Here is a 15,973-nt window from a genome sequence, read left to right as displayed (position 1 = left end):
TATTTTATAAGTGCCCACAGTCATTTGTGCCAGATCATGGATCACTCAATATATTTGGATTCATTAATTGAAGTGTGTGTTCCCTGTAGCTATCCATTAAGTTTATATTAGCATTATTGATCAAACGAACCATCAGTTGTCATCCTTTTTTAATCCAGCATTGAATACCTTCATTCAAATCATTTGACTTCTAGAATACTGAACTGTTCTATTGACTGCATCAGACTTTTTGTGAAATGTGAACATAAAGTAATACAGGTAGCACTCATTATATTACTTATTAAAGTAACTGCCTGCAGTTCTTAATAACCCATTAGTTATAGGTGAATCTGTAGCACTTTGCTTTGCTGAAAAATTCACAAAATTTACCAAAAAATGTGCGATATGGCAAAAAATTTGCAAAACACATTGAAGTCAATGGGCGTCAAAATAATTTTGATGTGCGTTAATTTTAATGTGCGCCAATTTTTTTGTTGCGTAGAATTTTTCGCGGGTGAATCTTCACTGCAGTTTCAAATTTATTTGCTGCCCGTGAAACGTGGAAATTCGCCATGAATTTAACCCATTGCTAGCCAATGGTCACTGATTAAAGGACACCTGTTGGGCATTTTTATATGCGCGACTATTTTGTCCGAATAGTTTTGACATGCAACAATTCTGACGTGCGCCAATTTTTTTGTTGCATCAAATTTTTCGCAGGTGAATTTTCACTGCAGTTTCAAATTTATTTGCTGCCCGTGAAACAAGTTAATTCGCTGTGAATCCATGGGTTATGGGCGAAATTTATTTGCCCATAACCAATGGCTAACCAATGGTGACTGATTTTAAGGACACCTGTTGGGCAAAAACATTTTCCCCATCCAAAGGTGCAGGGAATTAAAATTTCCCCTTGCCAGCGCTAGGACACCAGGTATCAGGAGAGAGCTCCCATGTTGCGGCACATAATTGGTGAAGGCCGTAACTTACTCATTAGGTACATGCGTGTGACGTCAGACGCTCATCGTACACATGCACTCTGCACAACATGGCCACTTGCACAGGGAGCGTTTAAAAAAAAAACTATTGCTACCTCCAACCTCTCTCCCAACCACCTCTATTAGCCCGCACCTCTGGTTGGGGACATATTTTTGTCCAACAGGTGCCCTTTACAGGTGGAGTTGTGCAAAAAAACTTTTGAGCCCCTTCTAGGATGTCATTTATAACATTGTTTTAGGTAACAATCTAGGTAACAACATGACAACATGATCTGAGTACTAATAAAAAAAAAGTTAAAGTAAGTCTTCCAGTTGACAAATAGACATCAACAGTGCAGTGTTACCAAGCTTACCAGGGTAACAAGCTGCCTTTCACTTATATAATTTCAAGAATGCAACTTGGGTGGTAGATTGATGGCATTACCCAATAAAAAAAAGTTAATCAGTAATACCTGGGCTCCTCTGTTTCAGATGCATGCTGAATGTTTACTTGGAAACTGGTTCCATTTGTAGTATCTAAATTAACACCTGTAGCATGTTTCTTAAAGGCATGATGTGACTTTTAATAAACCTCAAAATATTAGTCCAACTTCAGACCAACTTCATGTATTTATTGACCATCCAAGCAGGTAAGGATCTTGTACAACGTGTGATTCTAGACTACTTCATCTTTGAGAAGGTTTTGCTTTTCTTGCAATAGAAAACACAAATGATTTCCTCATAATGAAAACTTGTGATGAGTTTCCATATATTCAGAAACCTATTGATTAGTATTGAGTAGTGGAGTCCAGTATAAACAAGGGAATATGTCTGCGACATATTTCCACTCCTGATCAATAGACTGGTAAAGCGTTACATAATAATTCAATGAGTGAAAACCCCTTTATTGGGTAAACCATTCAACGGAACTGCCTGGAATGAATGATGTCTATTAGTTTTATAGCTTTTTATTTAGCACCTTCAGGCTGTCTATTGATCAGAGCAATGACTGAAGGGCCACTTAGGGGCATCTTCTAGCAACAGACAGAGTAACGCGATCTTTTCTCATTAGCTCATCAGAGTAAGTAGGAAGACTTGATACAAATAATCCTATTTCTATTTGCTTCACAAACAGATTTTCAATGTCAAAGTAATTAAAGGAAATGAGTGATATATGAATGAATCCATTTAAACATCTGCAAATTATGACATACAACCAGTCATAGCATCTGTCTATTCCACTATCCTTCCATAGTCCTTCCATATTAATAATATCTTTTACATATAGGATTGTATTAACTAACCCACCACCAAAAATTGGTTTAATAGTTCAAAGCTATGAAAGCCAATTTCCAGCAAATGAGTGTGATTTTTGCCAATATTTTAGGTCACATGACAGAACAATATTATACTACCTAGGGTTTCCATCAGGCCCCATTAAAACAATAGCAGACTATCTAATGTGCTTAATGTGTGGTTTAACTAAAAATTTGGGATTCATGTACAGGGATTCACATACATTTTAAACATAAAGTATAAATTCCAAAAGCATGCTGTGCCCCTATTGCTGATATATATATATTTAGATGTGCAGTAGTGTTTCCTAACAAGGTTAACCATGTACTTCATCTTTTTCAGATGCGTTCTGTTTATAATGCCTAGAAGGCATAGCATAGAAAGATAATATCATATTCCCAAGACTGCATATTCCTTAATATATTCATAATGAAATGTTGTTCCCCTAAGGGCAAAATATTACAATTTTACGTAGGTGCTTTTTTATTATATTGCACCACTTAAAGGATAACATCAAATCAAATTTAGTTAATCCAGTCGAGCAGGGACCTAGATTTCCTGCACTTGCTCCATCAGATCCGGGGAATGTAGTATTCTCCCCTGCAGCTTACTGTATGCTGCTTTTAACGTAACTCGATGTGGAGGCCTTTGTGATTTAATAGACTATTTCCCACCCACGCATTGTTCTCTTTAGTTCACCTTTTTTGAAGATAATTCTGTATAAAACACCTCTCTTGCACTGACTGCTGCATCAGCAGATTTTCAACTAGAGTCGCTTTGATCTATTCTCTGTCTTATGAGAACACAGTTCATCTGAGCAAAAGGGAATCGGTGGGGTTTTAAAATGATTTTCCTTCTAATGCCTAAATTGCCGGGGGGTTGATAGCACTCTGATCAATATCGAAATCTTCAGACTCTGTGCACCTCTAGTACCAGTACCTGAAAGCAAGAAATAAAGTGACATAGACAGCAAAATAGAAAGCTCAAATAACCTGTCACTACTGTGTCGCTGTCCAAATATTCCTTTTATGACTATTTAATTCAAAATAAGATGCATATTGCAACTATTCATTCATTACATCCAACAGTCCATATTATCTTGAAAATAGACTAAACATATAATCTACACACCATTCTCGATATATGGCACATGATATTAATGAATACAGTCAGAAAATACAAAACTGAATAACACACCATATAGTTTCTGTATGTCTGAGGTACTGGCTCACCCATGTTCTTCCTGTTTAAATCATTTGTAAAGCATTAGCACACAAATTCCAATCACATTCAAGATGCTTATTACCCCGCCTTTATCTCAGGCCTTTCAAATGCACATAAAGGGCACTTCAGCCCTTAATTAAATGTCTGAGTTGGAACAAGACAAATTAGTGGGACAGAAGAGAGATGAGCAAATCGGCTGTGATTGTATTGATTAAAGGATTGATTCATGAAGAATCCGTTGCAACAAATCAACTGTAGACATGATCAAATTTAGAGGCTGTAGTGAAAGTGAAATAGCACCCTATGAGCTGCCCTGCTATGGGAGTCACAACACTGCAATTCAACAAGCGGGTGTTCAATCATGTATTTTAATTTCTTGAAATTCACTCATGTCTATTGCAGAGACCACGGATTGTAGGATGAGGGTCATGGCACTTGGGACTTTTGTAATTGCTATGGTTGTCTCTAGGAACACTGTGCTATCAAACAACAATATCCAAAGGCAGCTCTTTGTGACAGACAGTACTGTAGTGCAGTTAACATGTGGAACTCATCAAAGCAGGGACTGAAAATCTGGTGGAACTCTCATCAAACCAACAAGTAGTAAGACTACAGCAAGTGAACCCTGAGCAAGCAAAGGAAAGAGGTAGAAGGGGAAGAATAGAAAACTGGGTGCCCTTTGACACAACAGCAATTATGGATATGGTGCAGTCAGACAGTCACCCAGGCAGTTAAACAATTAGTTGAATATATGCAGCAGGGAGATTCAACAGGAAGAGGTTTTTTTCCCGGGGCTCCGCCGGCCCAGTCCGACCCTGAATGATGGGTAAAAATCTGTATAAAAGGTCTAATAAATTAATATAAAATGCTAATGCCCTTCCCCCCAAGTCCTCTAATACGGCAAGATTGACCTAAGCCAGGTGAGTGAAGGAGGATTTAATTTTGATCTGAGCCCATGATTAAGCACCCTGGATGGGTGTGAAATGTGTAGGGTGGATGGAGATGCAGATTTATATACTTTTAACTTTGTATAAATAAAATATTCTTTCTTCTTTGCCATACCGTTCCCTAAAGCTGGGGGTCTATGGCTGGTGCACCCGGATCACCTTTACTACTCGGTGAGTCATTTACAATTTATTCTGGAGCACCTTGTCTTTTCCTTACTACCAAAAGGATTTAATTTTGGCCCTATAAAGCCATATAAAACTGTGCTCACATAATGCCAATGCCCTGCTGCCAGAAGCTAAAGGGTTAACATCAGTTAGGAACATGAGATAGAAGTTTAGCTACAGAACTGCCCATACAACCCCTGGCTATATTTTAGTAGCATTAGACCACAAGGCTTGCAAACAGTTGGGCAAAGGAAACCGTTTTTTGTGCAACATGCTTTCCAGTAATGCTTGCACCTGCTCAGATGAAGGAGAGTCTTAACCATGTACGGCAATTCTGTGCAATTTTTCTTACAGTGAATGCTCTGTGAAATGTATAAAACCGTGGGCAAATAGGCATGATATTTGAAGTTCTCCATGCCATACTTGGTAAGTGTTACATGTGACAAGCTTCCCAAGATTCCAAAGTTTTGTCTAATAAATAAATCAGTTATTCTAAAGAACCTTCATTGTCTTGGAGAATAATAAGGTTCTGGTAAGCAGATTACCAACAGTACTCATTCTAAAACTCTAGTTTCCACCTTGAACATAAGTAACTGGAAAAAATTAAATCAAGATGCCAAAGGTTCAAACACTGAAATTGTTTTAACTCCAGAATCTATCCATGATGCATACAAATGCAGGAAGGGGAAATGCCGGCAGAACTACTCAATGCATAACTAGTGGTTCTGCAGGGGCTGCTAACAGACAATACATTAATAATGGAAACCTGCAGTAATCTCTCTTTGGCAATCTTACAGAAGCAACACAGCATGCCTTGAGTGCAAATGAATTGAACCAATCAATGGGAAAGCAAATGAATTAAGTAGATATGCAAGCAAAATCCATTCTTAATCAGAGATTTCAAACATGCATTCTTTTAAAACAGTGAAATATCCTAGACTTTAAAGGCCTAATTCTAAAATAAGGCAGAATTACATGGAAAGCCACGTATTAATGCAAATTCTGCTAGTGAATAACAAACTGTCCTATTTCACTTTGCAAAACTGTGGAAAAATTTGTAAAACTGTGAAAAGGTTCTCAAAACGGCGACCATTCACTAACGCACTGAAGTTAATGAGCTATTTTTTCCACTCGTTTTTTTCTTCATGCAAAATGCAATGCCGTCAATGTGTGTTTTACACACAAAATATAATGAAGTCAGTGGGTGTTACTGTATTTCATGCAAAATGCATTGAAGTGAATTTGTGTTTTTTTCACTGTGTTCTTTACAGTGAAAATGTTTGCTGCAGTTTGAATAAAAAATATGCAGATGGCAAAATGCAGAATTTCACCAAGAATCCATAAATGTTGCGGTCATTATTGTAATTGTTTAGTAGCTTAATTGCATATCTGCGGAGGAATGCATTACAGCTCATCAACACAAGAATTGCAAAGTATTAATTGTATTCAATTGCGCTAAATTCACAGACCTATTATTGAATACCAGTGAAACAAAGATATATGAATGCCAATGTCATGTTTATAGACCTTTTTTCATACCATAATACCATAATTACTCAAAGAGTACAAATTACAGTAAATTTTGGGATAATGTCCTATGGTAGAGCTGCGTCTCGTATACATAAATAAAAGAACAAAGATACAGATATAATTAACATGGTTATATCCTTTTCTAAAATCACAAGTGCACATTAGATTTTTACCCCCGCTATCTCAAAACATCTGATGTGCAAAGATATGATTCTGTTAAGTTGTAGATACACACATATAATTATGTAAAATTACAAAATGTGCTTTCTTATGTCAGGTCCTGTATTTCACCATAATTACCCCTTTATCCATATTTATGTGCAGTAAAAGGGTTAGAAATATTAACTCCAGCATTCTCTTCTAGTGATGGGCGAACAAATTCGGAATTTGCGACGAAATTAAACAAATACATTTGCGAAACTCCAGAGAAAATTTGCCGCTGTCAAAAAATTCAATTTGGACGTGCGACACTATTCAGATGCCCATTGACTTTAACTCTAGTGCCAAAATTCAAAATTCAAGTTTCGCTAATTATTCTTATTATTAAGGGAGAAATTCGCCAATCGTTATACTCTTCTTCTCAGAAAACCAATTATGTGCGAACTAAGGGGTAAATTTATCAAAGAGTGAAGTTCCGCCATTAGAGTGAAATTCCGCAGCTCTCAATTCATTTCTATGGGATTTTAAAAAAGGCATATTTATAAATGGGTGAAATTGAAAGTTCACCCTTTGATTAATACGCCTATAAAAATCCCATATTTCACTCTAGTGGCGGAACTTCACTATTAACTTCACTCTTTGATAAATATACCCCATAACCACCACATAAACCAGTATCCACTATAACTGTTCCCATATGACAAAACATGTCAAATTATAAAGCCATTGGCATTAAAGTCTGCTTGTATAGCTATGAGAATATTTTCTAGTAATTACAATATTTTTAGAACCTAAGCAGCAATAATATTACATAGCAATTAGGGGAATTACATACAGTAGATATTGGAAATGGCATTAAAATAAACACGTTTCTGCATATGAATTAGAAGTACTTATTTTGAGGTCAAGGCTAAGATTATAAATTTTCAATTCCAGGTACTGGGAGCCTGCATTACTAGCGTGCTAGAAAGAAATGGGAAATTATAGCTCACTGTTCTGTTGAATACAAAGTGGCTTAAAGGAAAACTATACCCCCCAAACAATGTAGGTCTCTATTAAAAGATACTGAGTAAAACAGCTCATGTGTAAAACCCTGCTTCATGTAAATGAACCATTATCATAATAATATACTTTTTTAGTAGTATGTGCCATTGGGTAATCATAAATAGAAAATTGCCATTTTAAAAAATAAGGGCCGCCCCCTGAGATCGTAAGATTCACTGTGCACACATACTAACCACATGTAAGGTCACATGAGCCAATTAACAGACAGAGTTCTGCCTTTTGCTTCCTCACTTCTTCCTGTTACAGAAAGGGGCAGATTTACAAAATTCGAGTGAAGAATTCGAATGTAAAAAACTTCGAATTTCGAAGTATTTTTTGGGTACTTCGACCATCGAATTGGTTAAATTCGTTCGAATTCGATCGATTCGAACGATTCGAAGTAAAAATCGTTCGACTATTCGACCATTCGATAATCGAAGTACTGTCTCTTTAAAAAATACTTCGACCACCTACTTCGGTAGATAAAACCTACCGAAGTCAATGTTAGCCTATGGGGAAGGTCCCCATAGGCTTGCCTGTGATTTTTTGATCAAAGGATTTTCCTTTGATCGTTGGATTAAAATCCTTCGAATCGTTCGATTCGAAGGATTTAATCGTTCGATCGAACGAAAAATCCTTCGATCGATCGATCGCAGGATTTGCGCAAAATCGTTCGACTTCGATATTCGAAGTCGAACGATTTTAGTTCCCAGTCGAATATCGAGGGTTAATTAACCCTCGATATTCGACTATTGATGAATCGGCCCCTTAGTGTTGTAGTATTTCTGGTCAGGTGATCTCTGAGGCAGCACAGAGACCATCACGAAATGGTGGCTCAAGGCAAGAGATGTAAAAGGGCAATATTTATGTAAATATATATTCCAGTTTGGTAAGATTCTTTAATATGTCATTCAATTTGATATAAACTATCTGTTGCTTAAGTATTCATTTTTGGGGTATAGTTTTCCTTTAATATAAACTTCTGACTAGTGTCATTTACTTGGCAACATCTGTTGAAAATAAAATGAAAGTGTGCTTTCTGGGAATTCCAGACATGTACAAGCCAGGCTACAAAATTTGAAACCTTTGGATTTATCTGGTCCAACAACAGTTTTAAAAATCTATATTTATTTTGTATATTATCATTTGTGGCATCATAGTGTAATGTGGACAGCACATGCCTAAATCAATAATTACTATTTATTGTTAAAAAGATGATGCATTCTTCTATATGAATAGTCAGAGGTGGGAGCACAGTGGAGTAAAAAACAACTGTACATGATTCAGGAGAGCTCTGGGACTTCTGTCCTCTTGGGCACTCATGAGATGTTGGGTCTGCTGTCCCTGTTGTTACACCTCTGTTTTTTTTTTCTGTCTTATAAATGAAGAAAATATAAAGAAAACTGGTTTTTAAATACATAAAAGAACAAAAACCATCAAATAAGACATAGTACCATTTTGTTAGAGCACATATACGTTCCTATTTTCCTCTAAATGTCTCTGAGGAAATTTACAGCATCATAATACAATTCTGTGAAATCCTTTCCTACTGGAAGAAAATCTATGATTGTAATCTGCCTTGGAAATAGATCTACCAGCTCCTCGTATAAATATCTCCCTTTCAAGGATAAAACCATTTTAAGGTTTACTTATAGAAGAACGAAAGAAGATAATACGTTATGACAAGGAATGTACAGTAATAAGTTCTTTCTTGTTTCATTGTTCAGTAAAATGTGTAACATTAACTGGTAAAACCTGTGCTTGCTCAGACTTGGCACCCTTCTTTCAAAATTTTATATGATAAATCACTTGAAATATACAATTATAACTTTTACTGTGTATTGGGATTGTCAGGCGGACTGCCACATTATTCTAGAAACAGCCCTTATTGAACTGATAATGAGTTAGAGCAGGGGTTCCTGCCATTTTAAAAAATAAGGGCTGCCCACTGGGATCGTATGATTCACAGTGCACACAAACAAAACAAGCTATACATGTTAGGTCACATGAGCCAATTAACAGACAGGGGTTCGGTCTTTTGCTTCCACACTTCTTCCTGTTCCAGTTAGAGCTGTAGTATTTCTGGTCAGGTGATCTCTAACGCAGCACAGAGACCATCGCTACAGTAAATGGTGGTTCAAGGCAAGAGCTATACTTATATATATATATGATACCAGTCTGATAAGACTCTTTAATATGCCACTTTATTCATTAATTTGAATCTGTCTCTCAAGTATTCATTTTTGGGCTATAGTTTACCTTTAAAGTCAATGGCGTTCGAATAATTTTGACATGCGTCAATTTTGACGAGCATCAATTTTTATTTTGTCGCAGCAAATTTTTACATGGCTAACTTTCACTGCAGTTTTGTGAAAACATTTGCAGTTGCCAGAAATATGGAAATTAGCCACTAATCCATGCCTGGCTAATAAATTCGCCCATCATTACTGGCAGACTATTGGTAGGTCTGCTTGGCAGTTGACATGGTCTTTATCTCTCTAAAACTTGCCTTCAGGACAGAAATCCAAAAAAAACCTGCTTTGAGGTCATTAGGAGCAACATCAAAGGGCTTGGAGAGCATGTTGCTCACGAGCCACTGGTTGGGGATCACTGAATTAGAGTTTCTAGAAAGTGGTGGAGTAATGGCAGATTGGGGTGGAGACACTGTAAAAAGACATGAACTGTGTGGTACAGAAGCAAAGAAAAATGTCCTTATTTAGGACATGGGAATTTAGGCAACTTGTATGTTACATCACTATAGAATGATTTAATTTTGTGAGTTTATTTAGTCAGATCATCCATCGCATGACTTGGCAAAGAACTGTGTAGGAACTGGATAGGATTCCAGCAGATTGGAATCACTAAGGTGAAAGGGAACTGTAGATAAGTTGAAAAGACCAGGGTGGAAGTTAAGGCCAGAGATAATGTTGAATGGAGGACATTTGTGACTACCCTATGCTTCTATGGGAAGTACAGGAAATATGTAAGACCAGGATTATTCAATGATGTATTTTCTTTGTATACATAATAAACATTTATTTCAGGTTGTTTATTTGCAAATTTACAGAGCACTAGTGCTGGATGCAGAGTTTACAGAGTTTGCTAGAAGAAAATGGAAAATAAACATACAAATAGGACACTAATATGTTCAGAAGCTCTCTGTGCTAAGAACGTGACCACATTAATTCATTAATCCGAGCATAAATTAATACATGCTATAAAAAAATTTGAACCATTGCAGGTTAAGTATGAAGTCACAGAAGTCTCAAACAACATTGTTTGTACAATTCTAATACTGTCTGTTTTTACTTACTGAGCTGAAGAGAAAGCCTTCGCCATTCATCGCCACATAGAGTCCAGCCTTCACTCCTTGTATTGCAACCACACGGAGACCCACAGGGATTAGATTAAAAAGAGCTACATTGGGGGAAAAACAGGATGTTAGGATAGTTCCCTTCATTACAGCTGTAATGATAATGATAACAATGTCCGTATTTGATTTAAAAAGCGCAGAAGTATAATATTGTTGTGGACAGGACCGGACAAATTACTGTGTAATGCCTTCATAACATACATACATAACATCTCAATTTCTAATAAAGTTAGTGAGTCTGCCACTTTTTTGTGAACTGCTGTATTTAATAACCAATTGTAGAATATAGCAGAACTAGAAGAATCAGCACAGAGATGCCACACAGCAGAGAAGAACTCAGCTTTTTTTTCCTTCTTGCTGTCTCCACACACTCTGCTCCATCCACCCTCACTTTCTCTTCTTCCTATGTCCATAAGCTTTCTTGTTACTCCACCCAGTGCTAAGCTGCTAATGCGTATTAAAATTAACATTTAGCATTCTTACAGGAATGGATGGAACCACATTACTACATTAAATATTTTAGTAAAACAAACTGTCAGAAGCTCACTTATCATAGAGACAAACAAATCACAGGCTTTGGCTGAAATAGACCAACAAATAACAACAGAGTACAATAATTTCACCTAGAAATGCTGCATAAAAACAATAGGCCAAAGAAAAGAGTGAGAGGGCCAACAAAAGTTAATATACAAGAAAGCAAGGGGCCTTGACAAAAGACAAAGCGTTAGGAAGAAAATGAAACAACTGGCACTAGATAAATATAGTCAATGTAAAATTATGAAATGGTAAATGTAAGCGATCAAAAATAGCATGGGCCAGGGCTTTGGGAGGCAATAAGCAACCTAATGACACTATGATGTATGGGGGATAGGCAAGATATAAGTGACAGTGTTGCTGAGGAAAGAATGATGTCGGTGCAACAGGCCTGTCGAATGATACCAAGAACAAGGAAAGCCAAAATGAAACGAGCAAAGACACAAAAGAAAAAAAAACACAAAATAAGTCTATATAAAATAGAAAGACAGGAAGATATTGTGGAAAGGGAGGGGACATTTTAATAGCAGTAGGGATAACATAAAACGGCAGGTTATATAAGTACTCGTGATAATGACACACTTTAACTGCAATGCTCCCTAGGTAACTGATTAAACAGCTTCTTCTAAACTGCATGTTGTGTGTTTAAAGACAGCCTCACCAAACCTCACCAAGGCTAATGGATTTTTCAGTGTATTGCCATCTTTTACCATGCATCTGAATAATAGACATTTCGGCAGTAGTCTGTGAAATAGCAGCTGATCACACAACACTGATAATAATGTGCTCTAGCATCTAAAATGTATTGGTGGTGACTTAAATTAAAAGTCCGAACAGAGATTCCTGGCAATTTCCTGGCAGTTTACCAACAACTCAAATGATATCCCATTGACTAACCTTTTCTTGACATTCTGGAATTTTATTAACGATTGTGCTTAGCTATGAAAGCATTTCTCACTTTCCCCTATTGGCTTTTTGTCAGGTTTGAACAGTCAAAATGTATTATTGTCAGGGAGCCAGGAGCTCCCTCCAGGGAGGTAGTCAGGATCGAGGAGGAAGCCCTCTTGAGGGAGCAGGGTCGCGGTGTCCAAAGGGTTAATCCAAAGAGTAGTCAGAATCCAGGCAAGAGTTCACGGGCAGGCAGATAACAGCAAAGTCCAAAGTCCAGGCAAAGGGTCAAGATAATAATCAGGAACAAGATTAGCAATAGCAGCTCACAGGGAACCCAGGATACACTTAGGGAAAGTATTTCTATACTTGGGCGCCATTCTGGCGTCTAGGTAGCGTTTTTATTTTGTGACGTCATTGGTGTCCTTTTGCCGACGTCGGTGCGCTGACGTCATCGAGCCGGCGCCGCTACCCACGTGGCGGCCATGGGCGCCGACATTTTGGGAGCGACGCCGGCAGGGGAGGAAGCCCCGCCCGGAGCTCCTGGAACTGCTCCGGGCAGCGATCGTGACAATTATTTCCTATAGCAGAAGGATGTGCATTAAAGTGGGGAGCCTTTTTGTAAAGTCACAAAAATAAAATGGGCTTTGTTTAAATATTAATATCTGTGGCGTGAAAAGGTTTGGAAAAATCTTGTACATACGATTTTGGTTGATAATCACTCACTGGAGTCATGGACATTTCTTTCAGTAATGAACTAACGCATGTATCTAAAACATGCAGCCCCATTCACAAAACTTCTGGCATGGTGAAAAATGATAAAATGCAGTTTTCATCTTCTCAAAGGTTTCAGCTTGGGGTACCATTTCTGCTTTTAGGACAGTGACCAAAGAGTTTTGCATCATTTAGAATGCAGTGCTCCTTGAGGTGGTAGGTGGCAGCACAAGGGTTTCTTATGGAAAACATCCTAGTTAGTGTGCAGAACACATTGAACTGTGTTCTAGGAGCATAAATGGCTGCACCTCTGGCTGCAACCTGCAGCAAGAATTGAGGAACAAGGCAGTGAAGTAGAGTAGGTGGTTCTACACAGTGAGTGCAGTGATGCTGTGGAATGCACTGCCTGGTGATGTTGTGTTGGCAGAGTCAATGAATGCCTATAAGAGTGGCTTTTATGACTTCTTAGCACAAGGCTATTGTAATAGTAAAATCTTCAGTTAGTTTAGCACAGTTATCTGTATATATATATATATATATATATATATATATATATATATATATATATATATATCTTTATACATGTGAGTGTATTGATAGGACACATATAGATATACAGATACATATACAGAGATATATAGATATACATATAGTATATATACTGTAGATATATATGCATGCAGTGCCAAGCAATGGATAAAAGTACAATATAAATAGTGTGACTAGCCCAACAGGAAACCAAAAAAACTCCCAATGGGCCCCCAGTTGTCAGTGGCCCTCATGCTGCTAAACATTTGGCCTATTTTATGGCAATTCTTTATTTCTATGAGAACAAAGAGGCTAGATAGACTGAATAATAGATTATATTATGTAAAGAAAAGAGACTATGAGAATAGAGGTTGAGTGAGGAAGAATAAAAATACTGAGAGTGGGCCCCTGGTGTAGATTTTTGGGTGGGCCCCTGGCCTAAAATTTTTGGGTGGGTCCCTGGTGTCCCAGTCCAATGCTGTAAATAAAAGTTCAATATATAAAAATAAATATACACAAAGCTCATATAAGGACCAAGAGTTTACGGGGCAAATTTACTTATGGTCGAATATCGAGGGTTAATTAACCCTTGATATTTGACTGTCCAAGTTAAATCCTTCGACTTTGAATATCAAAGGATTTACCGCAATTCGTTCGATCGAACAAAAAATCGATTAAATCATTCGCCCATTCGATGGTCGAAATAGCCAAAAAAATTTTTCGAAATCCAAAGTTTTTTTTATTCTATTACTTCACTCGAGCTAAGTAAATGGGTCCCTACGTGTTATATGGTAAGAGACACAGTGGGAAGGAGGTCCCTGCCCAGTAGCGCTTACAGTCTAAGTATATGCACTGTAGGTCATTTAGAGGGGTTGACATTGTCTTTTTTCAACCAAAATTAACCATGTAACTATGGAATGTTGTAAGGTAAGGTGTGCCATTGGGCACATGGTGCTAGGGAACCCTGTATATACTATTCAGGAAAATAGTTGAATGAAACAGCTCCAGGCAATATTTTTAAACTGCTTGTGTAGTTATGTTGCAATCTTTGTTCCAGAGTCCACTGCTGTAGGGGATGACATACCTCAATGTATGTTGCAGGTGCTGAATCCAATCACAGATAGAGTCAATAGTAAAAAAGTTCTTGGTTCAGGCACCAATTTTCGTTTTTCTTGTGGCTGCAGATTCAGATGTCTGTGTTACACACCTTAAGGTACAATATTCAGGAAAATAGTTGAATCATTGTGATTGGATTCAGCACCTGCAACATAGATTGAGGTATGTCATCCCCTACAGCAGTGGACCCTGGAGCAAATATTTCAACACAAGCAGTTTAAAAATACTGCCTGGAGCTGTTTGTTCAACTATTTTCCTGAATATTGTACCTTAAAGTGTAACACAGACACCTGAATCTGCAGCCACAAGGAATCGAAAATTGGTGGGACATGTAGGACAGCAAATAGGTTTTCACCCCCAAATTAACCTCCCCCACCAGCACAGCTTCAGGCCCACAATGGAGCAGTCCCATAGTTTGGGAACCACTGCTTTAGAACTACATGAAAAGGAAGGCAAGGAATCAATGCTCACTTAGTAGACCTTAACTAAATCTGGAAACCCCCTTCTTAAATGTGAATTTCAACATACTAGTGCACCAGCATTGATGAGCAGTCACTTCATAAATTATACTAAAGCCTTATTAAATCTTTAAAATGTTTGAATTGAGATGTTATAAGAAATTAAGCACCACCCACACACACAGTCACAAATGTGTTGATGTTCTTACTGTAGTCGCTGTTTTCGTCCTTTGTTCCATCAATATTGCCATCTGGGTGCATCTGCAGGAAGTATCCCTGCTGGCTGAATAACCTTGTCACAATTCCTTTCAGCTGGGGTTCTGTAGAAATAAACACCAGAATACAACATTTAGAACCACTGTGCTCGATGACTTACATGGGTTAAAATGCTGAGTCAATAGGATAGGATGCACATAAATTAATAACGGTTGGTTGGATGACCTGCATCTAGCTTCTCCCACTGTGATTCTAAGAGGAGCAATTGTATTGAGTGATTCTCAAACTACCATAAAGCAAATTAAGGCTAACAAATAAGCAATATAGCCTGCTCCATTGCAAGGTCACAGTTATCTTTAGGAATAACCTTTCTCAGTCCTGCATGTGGATTTTCCAAACTAAGTTTGGAGGATAAGTTAAAAAAACCTCTAAACTAAAAAAAATCTTTAGCTTCCCCTAATTTAAACAAAGTGGAAGAAGCCACACTCGGTTCTATGATTGGGGATAGAAACTATAATAAAACAAAAAAAACTCCTTTGGTGCAATGGTTAAAGAAACATGGTAGAATGTCTCACGGTTGCAATAAAATTTAAATAAAATACTATTGGGGTACACTATTATTACAGGTAGTCTAAATCTTTTATGGTAATACAAATCCACAGTTGCTTAGTATAATGCCCCTTTAAACAGTAATAAGAAACAGACTTTTAGTTATCATGAACTTCAGCTTCCCGCATGTTTGACAAGTTGTTTTTCAGTAACAAACAATAAATAAGCCTGTGTCTTTCAGCTGTTGACATGAGTTGTAATCAGCGGCGTAACTAAAGG

At 37.5% G+C, this 15,973-nt stretch overlaps 1 protein-coding gene across 4 annotated transcripts in view; it reads right to left on the bottom strand.

Annotated features, from left to right (window-relative positions):
• fgf12.S (fibroblast growth factor 12 S homeolog) overlaps positions 1–15,973 on the bottom strand; it is a 231,793-nt gene that overhangs the window by 56,214 nt on the left and 159,606 nt on the right. For 3 of the 4 annotated variants that reach the window (XM_041564015.1, XM_018242077.2, XM_018242076.2), the window contains 2 exons: positions 15,139–15,249; positions 10,632–10,735 (listed from right to left, as the gene is read on the bottom strand). In XM_041564015.1, coding sequence (XP_041419949.1) covers positions 10,632–10,735; positions 15,139–15,249 — 215 coding nt within the window. 4 annotated transcript variants of the gene reach the window in all.

This window comes from Xenopus laevis, chromosome 5S, assembly GCF_017654675.1.
Source record: "Xenopus laevis strain J_2021 chromosome 5S, Xenopus_laevis_v10.1, whole genome shotgun sequence".
Lineage (NCBI taxonomy): Eukaryota > Metazoa > Chordata > Amphibia > Anura > Pipidae > Xenopus > Xenopus laevis.
The sequence above is the reverse complement of the archived record's forward strand: the minus strand, read 5'-3'. Positions and strand labels throughout refer to the sequence as shown.